General features: G+C 40.3%; 1 protein-coding gene across 6 annotated transcripts in view; it reads right to left on the bottom strand.

Moving 5' to 3' along the window:
- The window catches only part of shank1 (SH3 and multiple ankyrin repeat domains 1), an 83,005-nt gene that overhangs the window by 13,646 nt on the left and 48,910 nt on the right, over positions 1 to 20,449 (bottom strand). For all 6 annotated transcript variants that reach the window (XM_023957348.2, XM_078951857.1, XM_078951856.1 and 3 more), the window contains exons 8-17: positions 19,699 to 19,815; positions 18,651 to 18,728; positions 17,291 to 17,357; positions 16,949 to 17,118; positions 16,607 to 16,728; positions 14,817 to 14,965; positions 14,006 to 14,119; positions 12,433 to 12,508; positions 292 to 374; positions 44 to 168 (exon numbers count right to left, since the gene is read on the bottom strand). In XM_023957348.2, the coding sequence (XP_023813116.1) occupies positions 44 to 168; positions 292 to 374; positions 12,433 to 12,508; positions 14,006 to 14,119; positions 14,817 to 14,965; positions 16,607 to 16,728; positions 16,949 to 17,118; positions 17,291 to 17,357; positions 18,651 to 18,728; positions 19,699 to 19,815 (1,101 nt within the window). The remainder of the gene's footprint in view (positions 1 to 43; positions 169 to 291; positions 375 to 12,432; positions 12,509 to 14,005; positions 14,120 to 14,816; positions 14,966 to 16,606; positions 16,729 to 16,948; positions 17,119 to 17,290; positions 17,358 to 18,650; positions 18,729 to 19,698; positions 19,816 to 20,449) is intronic.

Below are 20,449 nucleotides of genomic sequence, written 5' to 3'. Positions count from 1 at the left end.
AACCGGTGCTAAAGGATGTTTTATACGAATAAATGTGCCTTACCTCTATGAGAAAATCCCCCATCCTGAGCCCGGCTCTCCAGGCCACTCCTCCTTCGTCCACTGACTCCAAATACTGCAGAGCTGGAAAGGCCGGAGTGGGTGTAAACTCTTCGATTGGAGTCTGAGCTGGAGACACCATAAGAACAGCAGACTGAGCATAAACATTGCAGGTGAGATGTGACAAAAGCAACATGAACTTTACTGTTACAATCACAAAGTCAAGAGAAAATCTTTACAGATTTTTCTTACCTTTGGCCCCCCTTAGCACAAAGCCAAACCCCTCACTGTCTTTCTTCTGGAGGAGCACAGTCTTCTCCTTGATTATGTAGTCACTTGCAGGCACAGACAGAAACAGTAAGCAAATGGAAAATTAGAAGCAGTTTACAGAGGTTTTGTCTTTCTCGTGTCTCCCCTGTCAAAGGTAAAGGCCTTATAGAGCCTTAGAAAAAAAAGCAATTGGAAGACATTCACTCCCTGTACAGCTAACATCAGCACAGTTCTAAACAAATCAAGTTGCAAAGACTAAAAATGGAAAATAACATCAACTCTTCCTCAGTTTCAGCTGCTCCAAATTGGCAAAAAAATGTTTTGACATCCGCAGAAAAAATGTTATCTGTGAATAATGAGCAATTGGACATTGCATCACTATTTAGTTAATTAACTTACTCCCATCATCTTTTTTCAAAGCGTTCTCAGTGGTATTTTAATTATGTTTAATGCCATTTTTAGCCAAAAGCAAAAAACCTGTGACGTAGTTTCTGCAGAGTGGCAGAAGTTCATTAGAAATTCACCTATGAGTTGTGGGCGGGACCATTTATGTGGTGTAAGCCCAGCCACCCTTCCCATCACACATCTGTTTACACGACCTCCTGCTAGCTTACAGGCCCACAACCTCAACCTAACATTAGCAGTGCAACAAAAATGGCGAGCAATATCAGAGCAACCAGCCACACAGTTTAGATCCAGATTCCAGCTCAGACGAGGAAAACAAAAGCGTTCATGGATCTATTTGTCTGCAAGTGGACGCATCAGCCTGTGGCGCACCTACGTCACAAACACGGAATATTTCAATCTGCATATCGTTTGTCTGCTCCTGATTCAAAAAGATTTTAATAGAGAAATTCATAGAAATATAATTTTAAGCTTAATTTTCTTCATATCTGTCCTCCATCTTCAGACAAATAACAAATGACTTTGTTAAAAACACTAAAAACAAAAACTAATGAATTAAACTAGTACTGCTGAGGAGCAAGGATGCATAATTACTCACTGCTTCTGCATTTGAGAGTTTTCCTTACCTCCTTTTTTATTGTTCTAACTTACTCATACGGTTTGAACAACAGAATTAGCCACATACATTTACCATGCAATACTGTTAAAACAAGAACAGATTTTGAAAACATAATAATTCTTTTCATGAAAGCAGCGAGTCAAAACTGGACTCTGTTTCGCTCGCCTGTACATCTTTGACAGCCTGCCAAGAGCCAATTTCTACCAGAACAACAGAAAGAGATGCTATATCCAGGACCATGGCGCTGCTCGTTGCCTCAGCAACAGCTAGTACCAGACGCAAGGAATCTTGGGTAGGTCCACAGCCGAGTCAGGGTATGTTAACTGTAAATTATTAGTCACTGACAGAAGACGACGGCACGCTCACAGGTGATGTTGGCAGAGCATTTCCTCGCTCTGCTACGGCACAACAGGCGGGAACGTGGCCAATCTACAGAATCTACTTACTGGAAAACTGCTAAAGCTACTGTGAGGTTCTGTGTGATTCTATCAGTAAAATAAAAAACGAAGAGCATAGACTGAACCGGTTTAGCTTTTTTTGTTGATCAAACATTGTGTTGTTGGTTTAAAACAAATCACAAAGTTTTTTGTTGAAAAAGCCAAAGCAGTTTGTTATCAATAAAACCCTGTGTGTTCTTCACATTCTGTCTATTGTCCTTGTCTTACGGGTCAAAAATTACTCACCCTATCAAAGCCCCAAAATAAAACAACTTCATTGAACTAATATCTATTGTGCACACTGAGACAACCTGTTAGTCATGAATTCAAATCAATTGAATTCATTTTATATAATTTTTTTTGCTACGCAATACAAAAAATACAATCACCAGAGAACGTTATTACACTTTGTATTGTATTGCATCATCATATAAATGTGAAGTGATCACTTCAGAATTCATTTATAAAGATGTAAAACAACAATCTCAGATTCTTTGTCAACAGTTTATTCTTTAAATATTTTAGAAAGTGTGTGTGTAGATGTGGGTGGTCTCACATTTATGACTTTGTAGAGTCCAATCAGAGGAGCCTACCAACAGTGTGGAGTTGCATGGTCACTGTAGATGTGTGACTCTAGGTGTGTCTGGGTGTAGGTGTGAGCGTGTGGGTATGTGTGTAGTTGTTAGTGTGTGTAGCTGTGTTTGAAGTTTTGTAAGTATGTAGTTGTGAGTGTGTAGGTCTGTGTGTATGTGTGTAGTTGTGTGTGAATTTAGTTCCACATGTTTCTGTGTGTGTATGAAGGTGAGTAAGTGTGTAGTTGTGTGTGAGTGTAGTTGTACATGTTCGTGTGTGGGTGTGGGTGTGTGTGTGTAAGTGTTTAGTTAAGAGTGTAGACCTGTGTAGGTGTAAGTGTATGTATGTGTACATGTGTGTAGGCGTTTGGGTGAGTGTGCAGGTGTAGGTGTGTGTAAGTAGGTGTGTTTCAGTGTAGAAAGAAGTGTGTGTTTGTGTAGGTAGAAGTGTGTGTTTGTGCATCTTAGAGAGACTTAGAGAGTTTATGAACTTTTTTCTGCTGTTTAGATGCTTTTTTAATCCACGGGTCAACAATGAAACAATCTCAGTGCCCTGATGGAGCACAGCCCACATGTAAACACGAACAAAATAACTTTTTTTTACTGATGGAGTCACTTTAAGAAAAGTAATAAGCTTTCAGTTTGGTAAAGGATATGTTAAGGTATTTTTTTCTACAACCAAACATAGTAATGGGCCTTGTTTAAAACAATTTAAGGGCTAATAAGATAATTCCAGCAACACTTTTTAAAATCTATGTCAAACTAGCCGCTGCAGGTCAATACCAACCAAAGACATTTCTTGAAACTTTGAACCAGTTTCAAAGTTAGTTGTAGCATCACTTCTCTGGGACATTTGTTATGAATGAATGGACCAAACAAATAGCTGTGCATCCAGGCAGTGACTCACACAAGTATATATATCCTATCAGCTGTAACATACTGTAACCACATGCTGACAATCCCACTGTGCACCAAAATAGTCCCGTCCCACTCCATCTGTTCATCCCTCTTTCCCTCTCTTTAGTCTTTTTTTTGTTGTTGCATACTACCATCCGGATGGCTCCTCCATTCTGAGCCCTACACCTTCTGATCAAAAAGTGACTCTTTTCTTCTCTTCTAAGACCCCCCCCCCCCCCCCCCCCCCCCCGAGATCTTTTCATTCAGTCGATTAAGTGTGTGATTCTCTCCATAAGCCATGAGAGCTGCTCTGTCTCTTCCCCGGCTCTGCCACTTTGTTACTCCTGTCCTCTTTTGTCCATCTCTGCCATGAAGCTCAGATTTCACTTCTCTGAGGGGCATGGAGAGCCAACTCGCGACGAGCTCAGGACATATTCAGCCTGACGCGTGAATTGGCAGAGCTCAGAGTTCATTGCTTAAAGTTGAATCACATTTTACAGCTTGGCCTGTTGTATCCCTGCAGGCAAAACATGCAACAAGTCACTAGAGTCTTTTCAGGTGGGGGAATGCAAGTTTGTGGGATAAAAAGGTTTGACTAAAAATACTTCACATTATTCAAAGAGAGATGTTTCACACTTTCCTGTCTGATCACATTTAAGCACTGAAAACGGGCTAGAAAGTACTGGATTAGCCCGGAAGCAGATCCCAGGTTTAGCTGGACTAACTTGGAAAAATCTCTCTCTATGTGTGTGTGTGTGTGTGTATATTTTTTTTAATTGCTTGAAATAAAGAATTACAATTATGGACTTTTTAACCTTTTATATTGTGCCCCCAAAACAAAATGCCTCTCACATTAATCATTAACAGTTCTGAAATCTATGTGCATGAGATACTGCACGAATTAAACCTGGAGAACCCACAGGGTCACATTTTTCTTTTCTTTCAGTTTTTTTAAATTGTACTGTTTGTCAATTTTTGTCCTATTTTAATGCTTATATTTTTAGTCCTTTATTTTTTTTGGATGCTGTTTATCGCTGCTACCCAAAATGAACAATTGATTAGAAAATCTTCAAATTTCCTTCAAAAGCCCATAGGAATATTGTCCTGGGGTTTTACAGCATTAAATAGTATTTCATTCTTTGGGCACTCTCCAGACCAAGCTCTCTGCATTAGTGCTCCCTAAGATCTGCTGTTTGCTCCCAGATCTTCCTGATGATTACTGAACTTGTCCTGTTTTTACCATTGACTGTATCTGAGACCTGGACTGAGTGAACTAGTGACAGACAGACGGATGGATCCACATACAGCAGCTCTATTAGCTCAGCTAAAAGTCAAAAAGCTAAAACAGGGTCAGGCAGGCAGGGTCGATAACAGGAATAAGATCATTAGAGGAGAGACAGGGTAGTCAGGATCCAGGCGAGAGTCGGCGCAGGCGGCAGGCAAACAGAGTCAGATACAGGTCCAAATATAACGCTCAGTAATGAAGGCAGAGTAGCACAATCAAGACTTCGCAATACTTCATATGCTGTGGTTGATTGAGTGAATGAGAGTCAGGTGTGTGGCATCCAGGAAGTGTGCGCTGGGGATGCTGGGAGCTGTACTGTGGTTGAACTCAGGAGACAGTTCCTGCTGGTGACCAGAGGGGGAGACAGTCCTCTGACCTCTGACAACTAGTGTGAGTTGTTTTGAGTCAACATTACTATGGCAACCACTCTTGCCAACCAGAATTAAGGTTGTTGGACGGCCACACCCCTATTACTTGAAAACGGGCTACATGAAATCTGTCAAATGCGTTGAACATTGGGGACCGGCACACCCTACCTAATTTTATTGAGGCATCTGATTGGTCAGTTTATAACCTGAATGACTTGGCAATAAAGAACACATATGAAAAAAAAAGGATTATCAAGAACATGTTTCAAAAGGTATCAAGTTATTCTAACAAATAGAATGACATAGCAATAGCTGGTTCTTTATCTATAGAAGTCTATAGGATTTTGGCTTCTTTCAGGTAGCGGGTACTTCCTCTTCGAATGCCAGGGGAGTTCTGAGATACAGTCACAGCTTTTTTTGTCAACTGTCACAAACATTTCTCTGGTTCAGGTTTTTCAGGAAGTCACAAACCTTAAAGTCAAGTAAACTTAAAATCAGCAAAAAAAAATTAAAAGAAAATCTGCATCACAGCCAGGTGCCATCTCCACCGTTCAAGACTTTTCAGGCAAACTTCTTTCTCATCCTAACTTAGGTTAAAGTTATATTAAACAAAACAGACTGCAAGACACCATACACAGAAAATATTATCTACAGTCTGTTAATTGATGGACCTGATTAACTAACGAATGCAATTTTTAATCAAAGTTCATCCTACTTCAGAAGATCTGATGACCTCCTTGCCAACACTGTTAAAGCTTTGGAGCAGGACCGTGCAGAGCAGGACCTGCCACAAGGCTGCAGGCAGCTTCAGCTTAGTGAGCATCCTTGAACTTGTGATGATGCTGCATCATTCAAACTCTCCCTCCGTGCTCTGTTTGCTTTCTCACAGTTGTCTCCATCACTCACACACCAACACTGGCGAAGACACGCCGACGACCACTCGCAGCGAAACACACCAAACCTGACGCTGGCTGCAGGAATCTGCTCGAACAGTGGCAGAAACGCCACGCATTCCGACATGTATGCAACACAAACAAAACGTGCAAGCAGCCTGCACATCAGCACAGGCAGCAGGCGTCACTTGTGCCAGTGCAGCATCGCTGGAGGACATTTGTTCAAAGCGGGGAGAAAGGAAACGCCACATTCTGGCGTGTTCACACAGAACAACTGCACTGCTCCGACACGGCTGTGCCGCTGCGCTCAGCCGCACACGCGCCCATTCTAACACAGCTGTATGCAGGCATGCTTTGTAACATCTGTCAATTCATCCCAGTGTGACGTCCACACGCATGCATCCCTCCTTCACCTCCTCAGCATCTCTAAAAAGACAGAGTAAATGTGGGGATGGGAGGGATGAAATGTCATGGCAGGTACCTGTAAATGAACCAGATGCTCCTATTCAAAGGGCCCAGCGACGGCCAGGAAGAAGAGAGGGAGAGGGAGAGGGAGAGATCCTCCTCGCCGCATGCCCCCATCGCCATTTCCTCCCCTCCCTCTCCTCCTCCTTCTCCTTCTCCTGCTCCTTCTCCTTTCCGTCTTCAAGCAAGACAGCAGTGAGAAAGAGCCGCGAGAAAGGAGGAGGAGGAGGAGAGGAGGAGGAAGAAGAGGAGAGAGAGATGAAGGAAGGGAAAGGGAGAGGGCCAAGCTCTCCCAGCCCCTTCATACTTAAGACAGAGAGGAGGAGGAAGAGGAGGAGGAGGTCTGGGAGAGAGTGAGGGATTGAGATGGTTAGCAGTGACTGCGACACAGTGAAGGAGAGAGAGGAGGGAGGGGAGGAGAGGGAGGGCAGTTTAAAGGAGAGAGAAAGTGAGGGGTGATTGGATTGGTTTGCAGGGGGCTTTAAAGACCCACTCTGATGAAAATCAGGCTTTTGGCGTTTGTAACATGTTCTTGTTGCATTTCTCTTATGATGGAGGACATATATAAAAGAAAATCAAGATAAAAACTGCATTTCAGAGTATTTCTTTATTCAAACTGTCGTGAATCGGGAGCAGATGGCAAAAAAGCTGTTGCAAAGCCTGTAGCAGTGACGTATGTGCTACAGTCGGCGAGCTACAGGCTCTCTGCTCCGCTCTTAGGCATCCACTTGCAGACCAACAGATCCATGAACGTCTTTGTTTTCCTCGTCTGAGCTGGAATCTGGATCAGAACTTTACGAATGTATAGCTCTGATATTGCTTGCGATGTGTCTTGCACCGGTAAAGTTGCATTGGTAGTGTGAGGGGCTGTAAGCTAGCCAGAGAGAACATAAACAAAGGAATGATGGGAAGTCAGCGTTGGCATACGCCAAGTCAACAGTACAGCCACCAACTCAGAGGGGAATTTCAAAATAAACTACTGGCGCTTTGCACAAACCATGTCCTAGAAAATGAAATTTTTTTAAAATTATGGCTAAAAACTTCATAATCACGATTTAAAAACCTTTATAAATAGTTCAAAAGATGATCGGAGTGGCACTTTAAGAGCATCAAATCATTACAGACGAAATGAGACAGGCTCAGCATTTGGATGCAGCTTTTTTTTTAAATATTTTTTAATATACGCTTACTTTGGCTGGCTGGGTTACAGAAATGATGTCACTGACTAAAGCATTGTTTTGGGCTCCCGACACCATCTGACACATTAAAAAAACAAGCTGATTTTTTTTCTTATCAGTCTGCACAACAGCTGGTACCCCTTCTCACCTTCACCCTGAAAATGAGTCACAGTGTTTGTAAAAAAGGTGTCAAACATGTTTTGGTCATGTCTTGCTTTCCGTGACCAACCAGTTCCCCATCTGAACAGACTTGACCAGCATCCATCTGCCTGATTCTGCTGTCTCTCCCATGTCTCCCTGCTTCCCTGGAACCTCCTCCTGTATTGAAAATTACGTTTTTTCTTAAAAACATTGTGTACTCCCTGTCTGCAGATCTGGAAGCCCTCCAAAATAAAAGCATACATGTTATGCTTCTTTGGAGGTATAAATACCACGATAATCAACATTGTTGGGGGCAAAAAACAGAGAAAATACCTAATTTAACCTCTTCACTACCCCAAATCAAGCAGCTTTGGTGCATACATTTATAATTTTATGGCTTTAAATCTAAACTTTGCCAGGACAAAAATTGGATGTACAAGTCCCGATCAAACATGTCCCTGTATCAAAGATCCTGAGACTAATTCCTCAGTCACGTCAAATAAACAGGATTTTCTTCAGGCGTTGAACATGAACACATGTCTGCGTGTCTCATCTCTGTTGATGTCAGCAGCATACGCTCTGAATGCATCAGAATGTGACATCCAGTGAGTGAGAACAGGTTGTGATGCTCCACACAGGAATTCATCCGACTGTGCTGCTTCTGACACCCTTTAAAATCAAACACGGCTAACCTCACCCACCCTCCTGTTTTTTTTTCTCCCAGCATGTCTGTAAAACACCATTCTTCTCTGTAAACAAAGCATGAATGAAAGAGGAGGGAGGGGCGGACGCAGACAGGAAGAGGGAGGACAGAGAAATAGCTGGCAGATGAGTGGCAGAGGGAGGAAGAGGACAGAAAGGCACTCACATCATCTCCCAGCCAGCGCCTCCTTCAGCGTACGTCAAAACGGCCAGCTCGCCCCCCTCCCTTTTGCTTGCGCCCCTACATTTGTCATCCTCTGAAGTCCCTCCTGCCTTTGACCGCAGCTCCTGCTCTGTCTCTGGTCATGTCTGTTCTCCTGCCTGCATGTTCGGCCACACCACTATGATTGCGTGCGTGCAGAGCGCATGCATGTGTGATGGCAGAGAGCACGGCCGGGGTGGAGCAAACGCAGACAGAAGGTGCACACGCTCCTGTTTATCTGTTAAATGTGTGTTTCTGCTCATCTGGGAATCTGCAGATTCATTCTGTCCTTCAGCAGTTCATTCAAATCGATATTTTAAAAGCATTTTGAGTCAGAAACATGTCTATAGTGTTAAATATAACAAAAGGCACAGATTAGCACTTTAACTCCTTAAAGTCTCACTCCAATCATGTTTTGATTTATTTTCAAAGCGTTTCCAGTGGTCTTTTAACTCTGGTTATGCCATTTTTAGACTAAATTTTAAAAATTGTGGGACATACACGTACTCTCTGCAGAGCAACAGTGGTTTGTTAGGAATTTGTCTCTGAGTTGTTGGTAGGACTGTTGGCATGGAAGTAAGCCTCCCCTTATTTACCATCATTCCTATGTTTCCACTCTTGCCTACTACCCCTCAGCCCCTCACAACCCCAACACAACATTACAGCTACAACAAAAATGGCAAGCGACATTGGAGCTATCCCACCGTACAGTTTTGAGCCAGACACTAGCTCCAGATTCACAATTTGACTAAAGACATATTTAAAAAATGCAATTTTAAGCTTAATTTTTGTTACACCTCACCTCCATCATCAGTAAAAGAACATGTCTCATTGGGGTGGGTAAAACCAGCCTGAACAAAGCTTCATGTGGGTCTGCAGAGCAGCAGCAGGTGTGAACAGGTAAAAGTTGTTCTGACACATTTTTTTTTTCACTTTTTTCAAGAGAATTACATTTTTTCTTTGCAGTTGTTCAGTATATGCACCAAACAAAAGTCTCTATTTATGTTCCCAACAGGAAGCTCTGCATTCTAAGAAATGGTAAAAAATAAAACTATAAAAAGCTGGTGTTTCATTTCAACAACACCTCACAACAACGCAACAGAAATCTGGCACCCTTCACTTTTTTTTTCTTTTGCTTCCAAGCAGCCAGACTTTGCTGTAATCTCCTTAAGTGGTCTGACGCAAAAGTTTCCCAGGATTTCTGAAAGTCGTTCGAAGTTTTTTTTGTCTTAGACTTCTTAGCCACTTAACCCCTATGAATGATTTATGCATAAAAATCAGCTCACAGTCAGTTGAAGCTGTGTTATGTCTTCATAAAAAGCAAACATTGAGTGAGAGGGCTTCATTCTGATCCCTGCCAGGATCCAGTTATCACGCCTGGTTACGGCGTCACGGCTTGTCCTGTCCTCCAAACGTCAGACCGCAAAATGCCTCATAACAGTCCGTGAGCAGAGCTGGATGATGAGGAGGCACGAGTCTTCTTATCTCATCACAGAGGTGTTTATTATATTTTATTTTTTTAGAAAGAACTCAGTGTTATCCAGGTAATCTTTTAATTGATATTTTAGTGAAGTTTTTCAAAAGAACCTAAATCCTAATGAGGATGAAGATTTCTGTTCCAAGTTCAAAAAGTGTCAAAAACAATTGAAGTTGTTTGGATTACTGCTCTTTTATTAAGACGAATAGCAGGATTTTAGTAATCAAACCACAAACATTTAATATACATTATTTTTAAATCTGTTTGTTTTGTCCTTTTCATCCAAACCTTGAGAAATAAGAACTAAGAAAAGCAGTTATTCTCATGAGAGGAATAAAGTAAATCCAAGTTTGCATTGTTTTGAATGATAATTTTGACTGCATCAATAAAATTTAAAAAAATTCTGTTGTTGTTGTTGTTTTACTGTTGTTGCTGTTGTCTGGGGGGGGGGGGGGGGGGGGGACTCTTATTTTGTGAAGAAAATGCTGACTGATTGATACCTTATCATGATATCACAAGTCTGGAGTCCAAACAGACCTGACGTCTCCTGAATCTTTCACAACCTGCTGACGTCTGCTTGCTGCAGCTACATAAAAACTATATCCATGTCCTTTTATTGCACCACAGAATAGTCCTCTTCCTCCGTTTGAGCTCCTCATCCCTCTCTTTTCTCTTCTCGGTGCCCTTCACTGTCTGACCTCCAGATGGAAACACCACAGGGAGGTGAGGGTGATAGAAAGAAAATTAAAAAGTGCAGAGGGGGTTCCTCATGCCGTGATGAATAGAACGTGAAGGAGGGACGCAGGGATGGTCAAAAACCCGGCCAAATATAAACGAAAGGACACGGGAACAAGTGTGAGGGCGGCTCTGAGTCAGACGTGTCTGCACGTTCTACAGGTATGCACCTCTGCCTGTCTTTCTGTGGAATGAAGGAAACCTTGATGTTTTAAAAAAAAATCCTTTCAGTTTTAAGATGAGGCTGTGAGAGGACAGCTGATGTAGGGAATAATATGTGGAAAAGAAACAGCAAAGAAAAGTAAAACATTGCTGAAAATGGGTATAGAAGTGAAAGATTGTCATTAATACACCCTGATTGATGGAATTTTAGTTCAATTTAAGTTCACAGTTTTTCACAAACTGTGTCATTTAATAGAAGTTAATTTGAAAAAAATAGTTTTATTTTGAAAAGCCATCCAAATACTTTCCAAAACTGCCTTCATTGAAAACGTCGAACGTCTACAGCTTTCCTTTTTTCTACTTTGTGTTGCACAAAGTTCACTCTGATATATTTTCCCTACAAAATGTATCCAACGTGAATGAATGAGTAAAAGCATCTAGAAATACTTTCTTATTAAAATTCCTCCATGTGTGCTGGCGAAACTATCAGAAGGCAACAAAATCCTTCATCAAAGCTATATTTTCTTTTAGATATTCATTGTGATGTTGATTGAAACAATAGTTTGAACTCTGTTAAAAATCATCTGCCAGTTATGCAGCTGAGCATGAGTGGATGCTGATGAGGTTGTGGTGAGAGGATGAGTGGCTCGGCTGCTGCTTCATCGCACAAAACTGGGAAAACTATCTCTATCATCTACTGAAATCTCAAAAACGGTCCAAACAAAGAGGAACGTATAGGAGCTTAGAGCTGCAGCTGAGTGCGGATGTTTAAAATAAAAACTTCTAAAGGCAGCACATCAACTGGTGAAAAGGAGGCCGGCCTCCCCCAAAACTGTGTAAAGAAGACGCCCATCCGAGCCGGAAGATCAGCTTGAAGTCTGGAGGCGGTAAACCCGAATACATCATCCGACTGGATGAATCACTCACAGCACTCCCAACCGGTCAAAGTATCACTGGAGTCTATGAATCATGTTATCTGGGTGGATGTGTGCAGTTTGTTACCATACAAACAAATCTCCTGCCAGCATGCGCCGCAAACTCGCAGCGAGAAAGCGAGGAAGGGGGTCAGAAGGAAGAAGCTGTCAGGTTCAATTCAGCGGAAGTGAAGTCGCAGTGAATTTATAAACGACTCTGCAGAACAAAAAAATGTTCAAGTCTTTGTTTCTGGATGAAGCCGAGATCCGTGTGGAGTAGAACTGTTCACTGAGGGACTCATGGTATAACTCTTCTATGGTCTTTTTTTTTTTAAATTGTATTGCTTATTTGCTTAATTTTCTTAAAAGCTACGATATATATATATTTACTGTGTTAATCTGGAAAAAGTTCTTAATCAAAGAATTAATGGAAACAGGTTTGTTAAAAAGAGAAACACAATTATTCCTTTGTTTTTGTTTTAGATTTGTCTACATCTGCTTCAGTTTTTATTTACGTTTTTTATTTTTTATCTGCGATTTATATTTTTCAAGCAAACTTTTTAAGTCTTTGATTGGTGAGCTCAAAATAAGACGGAAATAACAGGAAGAAATAACATAAACGTCACTTTTCTGCTGCCTGACCTGCAGGTCGGTGAAGGAAACGCTCTTACCTGGGAGCATCAAAGCTGTCGTACGAGCCCACAGTGTAATGTCGGAACAGCCTTTTAGCTCGCTCCCCTCGACTCTCTGAAACACAAAGATCATGAGGTCAAAATGCTGGAACAACTGAAGCCTACCCGTGGGTTGAAATATCAATAGCAACATCAAAGAAAGGTCTCAACACCAACATTTTTGTTTTTCTTTTCACAGTTTGCGCAGTTTTTTCCTTAAAATTGACAAATTTGTGAGACAAACATGGCAACCAGTCAATCAGGAGTGAGCTTGTAGCAAGTCCCCATCCCTGGTGTTTGAACACAAAATCTGTCAAAAGTTTCAAAGGTTGGGCGTGGGGGCCAGCAGGCTCCACCTACTTTTATTGAGGCATCTGATTGGTCAGTTTATAACTTGAATAATTTGCTTATTGGAAAAAAATATCCTGATTATGAAGAACAAGTTTAGCTGCTTATTTCTCTGTAACACTCAGCGGTTCAGTTGAGTCAGTTACCGTGTGACTTCGGGTCTATTCAGTTTGTGACTGATTACGGCTAACGATGGCCCAAAAAGGGAGGAGAGTGGGCCAAGCAAGGGAAAAAACAAACTTTCCCAACAGATCTATCACTGCTTCTGGGAATACAACAGGATCCCGATGGATTAATATACAACAGATGTTTCTCTGGACGCATCGTTGGGGTGTGTGCCAGAACTTTCTGCCACACATCATAAGGTCTTCCTTTTATCGGAAAGTCGTACAGTAGTTGACTCAACTGTACCGGTAAGAAGCCGCTGTCCATCTGAATGCAGATGGAGCGTGAAAGGGCCCACAATATTTCAGACTGCTTTGTCCTGGGAGACGAAAGACGCCAAATAACTGATATTTTTGTATATATCTGTGCATTTGTCAAAAATAACAAAGTAACTGGGAAACATCCTTGGGGTTGTTTGTGTAAAAATAAAATGAACACAAACTGTATAGAAGGAAAGAGATCCGTCCTGTGTTTTTTTAATAACACTCATTTAGTGTTGAGTGTTCCATCTAAGGGATTTTGGCTTCTTGGAACCAGCAGATACTTCCTGATTGGAACGCCAAGAGGGAGGGGCCACTCAGGGGCCACTCAGTCCACAAATCAGACACCCATTTATTTTAGTGCTCGCAATTTGACAATTTCTACTTTATTCAAAAACTTAGATTAAGTCTCTGACTTTACTTCAAGCAGCAAATGACTGCTGCACGGGATTTCCGAAATATAATGTTTCAGATGCAAAAACAATAGAACCCCTTTGAAACCTACATTTTGTACTGTTTTTAACATTTTCTTGTCATATTTTCTGATGATGAAGGACATATATAAAGAAAAGTAAGATTAAAATTGAATTTCTGCTGATTTCTTTATTTAAACTATTGTTAAGCAATACTAGACTATGACACAGTTTTTTAAATTTTGGCCAAAAACAGAATAATCAAAATTAAAAGACCACTGGGGAACACTTTGACACTTTAACAGCATAACAACAAAGTAAAATTATTTTATTTTTATGGTTGCACAGTGTCAAGTCTTCGCAGTGATGTGTGGTACTTGTGATGACCTGATCGGTTGTCTTGGCTCCGCAGCATCACTTCCTCCACGCAGTCGGAGGGGAACCATCCTGTGCGGCCTCTCACCGTGCCCTCCCAGTACCCGCCTTCGCCGACGCTCAGCACTAAAACACGCCAGCAGGGAAGAGCGCGGTGTTAGGACGCTGCATCAAAACGTTCCCAACCACACAGACGACAACGATAAACAGACACACACAAAAACGGATGTTACAAAAACATAAAAGGATTAAAAAAAAAAAAAACGCACACACTGACATGCAAACCTCCTACATACTCACCAAGACATACATACCTGGAGACACCTTAGACTCACTCACAAACACACACATATTCATACCTGCAGACATTAAATACAAACATATATGGAGGCCTTACACTCTTGAGAGGACAGGTGCATCTTTAAACGGGCAGAAACTTGGATCTCTGAGCTCCACAGACTTTGTTCAGTCAACAGCACCAAGGCTAAGGTGAAATTCCAAGAGCTGCCTCTGAACAACTAACTCTGCTGCCACGTTACCTCTACTGATTTTTGTCTGAGTTCTGATTTTTGGCCAACACAAAGCCAAAAAAGAAATGTGTCTTCTTCCTGCTGTCATCACTCCAAATAAGAACAAAGCAAACACAGGAAGTCTTTTTTCTTCAGAAAAAAAACAGAAAACATTGGTCTTAAATTAGACATGTTAAGTTAAACATGTAGAGGCTCAATTTTGTGGATTTATTTGGCAGATTAGTGAGGCGGTGAGTAGTTTGTCAGACAGCTGTCTGTTCCTAGTTTTTGTTTTTTGTCTTTTCTGTCCTCACCTTTAACCCTGTCTCCCTTATTGAAGCTGATTTCTCGCTCTCCTTGTGCAGAGTGCGCACGAGTGGCCACAAAGACCCGTCCTGGGACGGCGCTGTACAGGCGTCTGCGGGGATCTGCAGTTTGTGCTGTGGTGCTGGTGGAGGAAGGCCTGGGGAGGAAGAGGAAGGTTTTACCTGAAGATAAAAATTTCAATGCTATCCAAAAAAAAACAGCTTTTAAAGTTGTTTTTTTTACATAAGTGGTTTTGACATTTTCTAGTTTTTGCTTAATTGTGGCCCTCTTGGCCATTAAAATATATCAGTTGTTGCACCAGTGATATTAGGTTGAGAATTTGAGTGGGCTGCAAGCTAGTATGAGAGTGCAAATGGGCAGTGTTAGGTAAACTATATTCAAAAAGTAATGCATTATTTTACTTTAGTTTCTGGATGAAATTGTAATTAAATGACTTGTTACTTATTAGAAAATGTAATCCACTAATTATTACTTTACTTTTTATTCATCCATATAAATTCTCAAGGTAAAAAACAGCACATATAAGATCCTCTTTTCTTTCACTTAACTTAGTTTTTTAGACAAACCTGGTTTTGTTAGAATTCAGACAACAGAGTGAATGACACAAAAATAAGTTACAGCACATGCGGTCTATGCCACTACTCAAAGTGAGATGTGGGGGAAAAAACTGTTACACCTACTATATCTATAAAATTGGAGTCATATCTATCAAATCTGAAACTTAGCCATTCTTTTGAAAACACAAACTATTAAACGCCTCCAGCAGTTTCTTCTGTCTCCTCAAATGGAAAAAAGTTATTCTGACTGGACAGGGCAGATAAAACAGAGCCAGATAAAAAGTAAACAGTAAATGCTAAAATCAAAAAATAAACCACTATTTACAATTCAACTTTTTACTTTATAACTTTTATATACTTTGTCATTTTAAGCTAATAATTAGTTAATAATAATAGTAATTAGTTGATGTAAAAACAACACAAAACGAATATAAAAAGCACTTCTAATTTAAACAGTTTAAATATTTTTATCAAGTGCTGACAATTTAGAATTAAATAAAATATTAAAATTAGTCAAGATTCTAGTTTCAGTTTTAATTTTTCTACAGAAAATAACGTTTCGCCCTTTAGTCTTTACAAAATAAAAGCATGGGAGTATTGGTACCTGAAACCTGGGCTGTTGGGACTATGCTGTGTTCTGTCAATGGGAATTGCATTACTTTTGCTTTTTGTTTCCTTTAGTATTCTTTTAATCTAAATGTTTGCTTTGTCTGTTTTTTCTTGGTTGTCAAAGATAAAGCTCAAATTCTGTCTTTATTAATTTTTTAGGGTTTTTTCAGGTTTTAATTTCTACTCCTGTTTTATTTTGAAGTTTTCATTCATACCACCTATCTTGGTAATTTCCCTGTTCCATCGTCTGTTGAGGTTTATTTTCAAAAAAACAACAATCCCATCATCTGCATCCAGATCCTCCATGATCTCCATTTCCGCTGAACACAAAAATCCTTCTATAAAGTCATATAGTTCTATTTTGTAACATGCCTGGCATGAAAATATTAATAATTTGCTTTTTGCTTTGAGTATATTTCTGCAAAAAAAGACACTTTATATAAAGTTTTAACACATAATTGTTTTTGTTACTCTACAAATCAAATCAAAAAAGCTTCCTTGAAATGGATTTGATTTTAAATTGGTTTTAAAAGTGCAGGAATGACACAGTGGCTCTAACTTGCTGGTCAATTTTAAACAAGGTTTCTGTTTTCTGTTTTTTGGCACCTCACCCCTGCCTCCGGCTCTGCCTGCTCCGTTCCTCCTTGTCACCGATCCTCCCTCGTGATGGGGAGCGTGTCCTTGCTCCTCTGGGGCTGCTGGAACTCCTCAGAGCTCCTGTGTGCTTGAAGCCCTGAAGAGCAAAACATGAGACGGTCAAAGGTCATTTTTAGACAATAAAACAAGCCCTGTTTAAGCTCCAACGTGACAAAATCCTGGAATAAAAACAGCTTTTTGATGGGAAAAGCAAAGCTTGCACTGCACAGAAGGACGCAGTTTCACATATGGAATCACATTAAAAGCAATTCTTTGGAAATTATTCTGACGGATCTTCAGAAATCTCAAGCAGGTACCTGCACAGAGACAATGTTGGAGGTCGGGGCGTTGGGCACTGCCATCCAGTCTGGGAGGTTCATGCTGCTGTCACTGTTCGCCCGGAGGAACGGGTGAGGGTGGGGCACTGCCAGGGTGCGGGAACTGTCCCGCCTCTGGGGGGCGTACTTTGGAGACTCCACAAAGGGAACTAGGATGTTTTCAAAAATTGCAGAATGACTGTGTGTCAAAATATTACTTTTTAATGTAACTTTTGCAAACAATTCCATGAATGTTGCACTTTCCTGATCTGTAGAGCAACTTACCCGTCACTACAGTGAAAACACAAAATGTAAGGTAAAAAAAACGGAAGGTCAGCTTACCCACATCCACGTCCCGGTGGTTTTTAATGATTTCCCCAAGTTCAAAATGACCAGACATGACAGCCACCTGATGAGGACAAGCCGCAAACCTTTAAGTGCTTTAACTGAAATCTCATGTCAGACATTTTTTCAACTGAATCAGATTTTACAAAAGGATTTTGTTCTACAGAGGAAGATGTCGTTTACGTTTGGGTTTTTCTTTTTTGATAAACTTGACATTTTTACTGCTGAAGGAAAAGAAAAATGGGCTTGAAAGCTCAAAAACACTTGATTGCATCCAGGAAACTGTGTGAATGCCATATAAAAAACAAGCAAAGAAACCCACTGAAATGAGGGAAACAATAACACTCAGATAACCAGATACCCAGCATGCAACAGGGCAAAGGTTTGCCATTTCTTCTACAGTATGAGGCCGAACTTTGATTCAAATCACTGCAGTTCTGTTGGCGTTTTTCCATCCGTATGCATAAACAAAATATAATTTAGAATTGAATATCCGTTTGAATTACTGGTGAAAAAACGTCCATGCAGTTCACATAAAGCTGAAGCCTTTATTTGTTCACTTGGAGTAGGTAAAGCCAAAAACCTCAACCCCTTGTCCTCCTCTTCTTCCTCTTTAGGTTACGTCTTAATTTTACTCTTTCGGATTATCAGGATAGTCTGGGACTATCAATTATTTAGCTAATTCGGACTCTTTGGATTTGGAGATTTGGAAGCATTTGTGTCTCATAATTCAAAATAAAAGTCCGTACCTGAAATGCTTTTCCATTTTCACAATGACGCTGCGTTTGTTGACTCAAATACAAAATGAAAAATCAATCCGCCAAACAGCCTTTTCTTTTTCTCATTCTGTCACTTAATTAAAATGATAAATAAAATGGTATTTGACATTTTATTTTCAGAAAGTTCCTCTGTAAATGTGTAGCAAAATTCAATTAGAAGTATCCAATTTGACAATTGAAATGGATGAACAGAAGTGCTTTTTCATTTTCACAATGTAACTGCATCCAATGACTCAAAAATAAAATTAAAAATCCCTCCTCTGAAATGTTTTTTCATTTTCTGTTTCAACATATCTCATTATGTGACATAATTAAAGCGATAATGCAAAGAGGGGATTGCATTTTCACATCCACAGCGCAAAAAGTGTTGCATAATTCATTTCCAGTCAGCAGTTGCAGAGGGAAGGCGGGGCGATGACGTCGAATTCCAGACACTAATGCTAGTTTGGTTCTTTTTATTTGGGGACCTTTAGAAAAATGAAGTCTGAAGTCTGATGTGATTCCAAGCAGTCTCTGCCACTTGGAGGGATTTTTTTTTTAGAACATAAAGCCAGAAACCATGTAAACCAGTGAATCACCTGAAAGGGCGTCTGCCCGCTGTTGTTCTTAGTGTCTTTACTGGCTCCACGGTACAGCAGGATTCGTGCACAGCTTTCCTGCAAAACAAACTGTTCTTTTAAAAACAACTTCATGCACATTATATTATCTGGTTCAAATAGAAAAAGGTTATTTTTGCTGTCCTGGTAGACATTTTCATTTTCCTCATTTGTAATTAATACTTACATTTTCTAATAAATTACATTTCAGGTTGATAAAATATATTAAAAAGTTGTATTCTGGGTTAAAGGTTTTCATGGAAAGTACTTTTAATACAGCATCAAATGAATATGTGGGGTTTAACTGAGCATTTGGGTTCAGCTTTATTCCAACGGTTGATCCTAAAACCAGCTTTCAATCTTAAACATTCACCATCTGGCAACAAATTGATTGTTTTAACTGGTTAAAAACTCTACTTTTGTTACATGACTCTATTATACTTGAATTTGAGAATTCAAGCAGGCTGATTTAAGTTCAGAAAACACAATAAAATAAGAAGAACAGAAATTCAGGAGCAAAATTTGAAGTAATTTTTGAGCGGAGATCAGATGACTGCACACAAATTTAACCACAGTAGGTTCAGGTTAAGATTTGCAACCAACACCTCAAACATTGACGGGTTCTAAGCTTTTCAAAGATGAAGTCAAGATGCACCGTTGGCACCTCCTCATCTGCAGACGGCTCTGCTGCAAAGTTTTTCTCTTCACATTTCGGGTAATTTTGTTGCGCTTCGGGTAATGCCATTGTGTTTTTTCTTTTGTATGTAGTGTGAGCCCTGTCGGCCACCGTAGCTTTAAATAAAAAACCTTCACACCTTTTCTTTATTACATTAATTTTTCAAACTGTTCAGTTACTTTCCTGTGAATAGAAATTCTTAAATACTGTAAAACAAATGAGCAGAATCTCATAAATATCTTTAGAAAAATAGTAAAATCATTTAGATTTTGTTTCACTCAGTTAAACTACATTTTTCTTTTTTAACAAAATGGACAGATACAGCAGTTATTTCTACTTTTACTCCGCAAATACCTTGTTGTATAAAGCACAGATGTGCAAGGCAGTGTTTCCAGAGGCATTCTGGGAGGAGGAATCTGCCCCGTAGAAGAGGAGGTGCTCCAGATGCTGCGAGTTTCCGTTCTGACAGGCCTGTGCGTCAACGTGTTGGAGAGATGATAAAAAAAGAGGGGGAGAAGAAAGAGACACAAGTGAGATGAATCAAAGCGTGAACAAATAAGAATGATGTGGTTTTTAATAAGGAGATGAGGGGAAAAAGCAAACACGGATGAAGACAATGATACGCACAGATACGCAGGATGAGAGCCACTGAGCGACTCCAGGTTTAATTAGCACCACCTCTAAAGTCAAAGAGAGGGGAAGTGAGATCACAAAGGCTGGAGCCATTCTTCCCCTCAAACACATGCAGAGGTTCCTGTCACTAGATGGTTGTGTGACAGCTGCTCATTATCTTTTGTGCTTCCACAAGCTAGTTTATCTTTATAGGTCACATTTGGCCGCATAATTATGCGTCATTTTTATTTTGTTTCAGTGGAAGATTAAGATGATCTAAAGCCCCATTTATCTTCTAGTAACTCAGTGGGGGGCAGACTCAAGGCCTCCTGCAGATTTTCTGACTTATCTGCTGCTGGTAACGTGGAACAGGTGTGCCAAGTTTGACACCTGTGTTTCTAGTTATTGAAGCTTTTCTGTATGCTTTAAGAACAAAATATGTTTCAAAATATAATAACCTACAAGGGTTTTCCTTACTTTTATTGTAAATGAT

The sequence above is a fragment of the Oryzias latipes genome, chromosome 8 (genome assembly GCF_053564925.1).
Source record: "Oryzias latipes strain Hd-rR chromosome 8, Olatipes_Hd-rR_3.1".
Taxonomy (NCBI): Eukaryota; Metazoa; Chordata; class Actinopteri; order Beloniformes; family Adrianichthyidae; genus Oryzias; species Oryzias latipes.
Note: the sequence above shows the minus strand (reverse complement) of the source record. Positions and strands in the feature narration are given on the sequence as shown.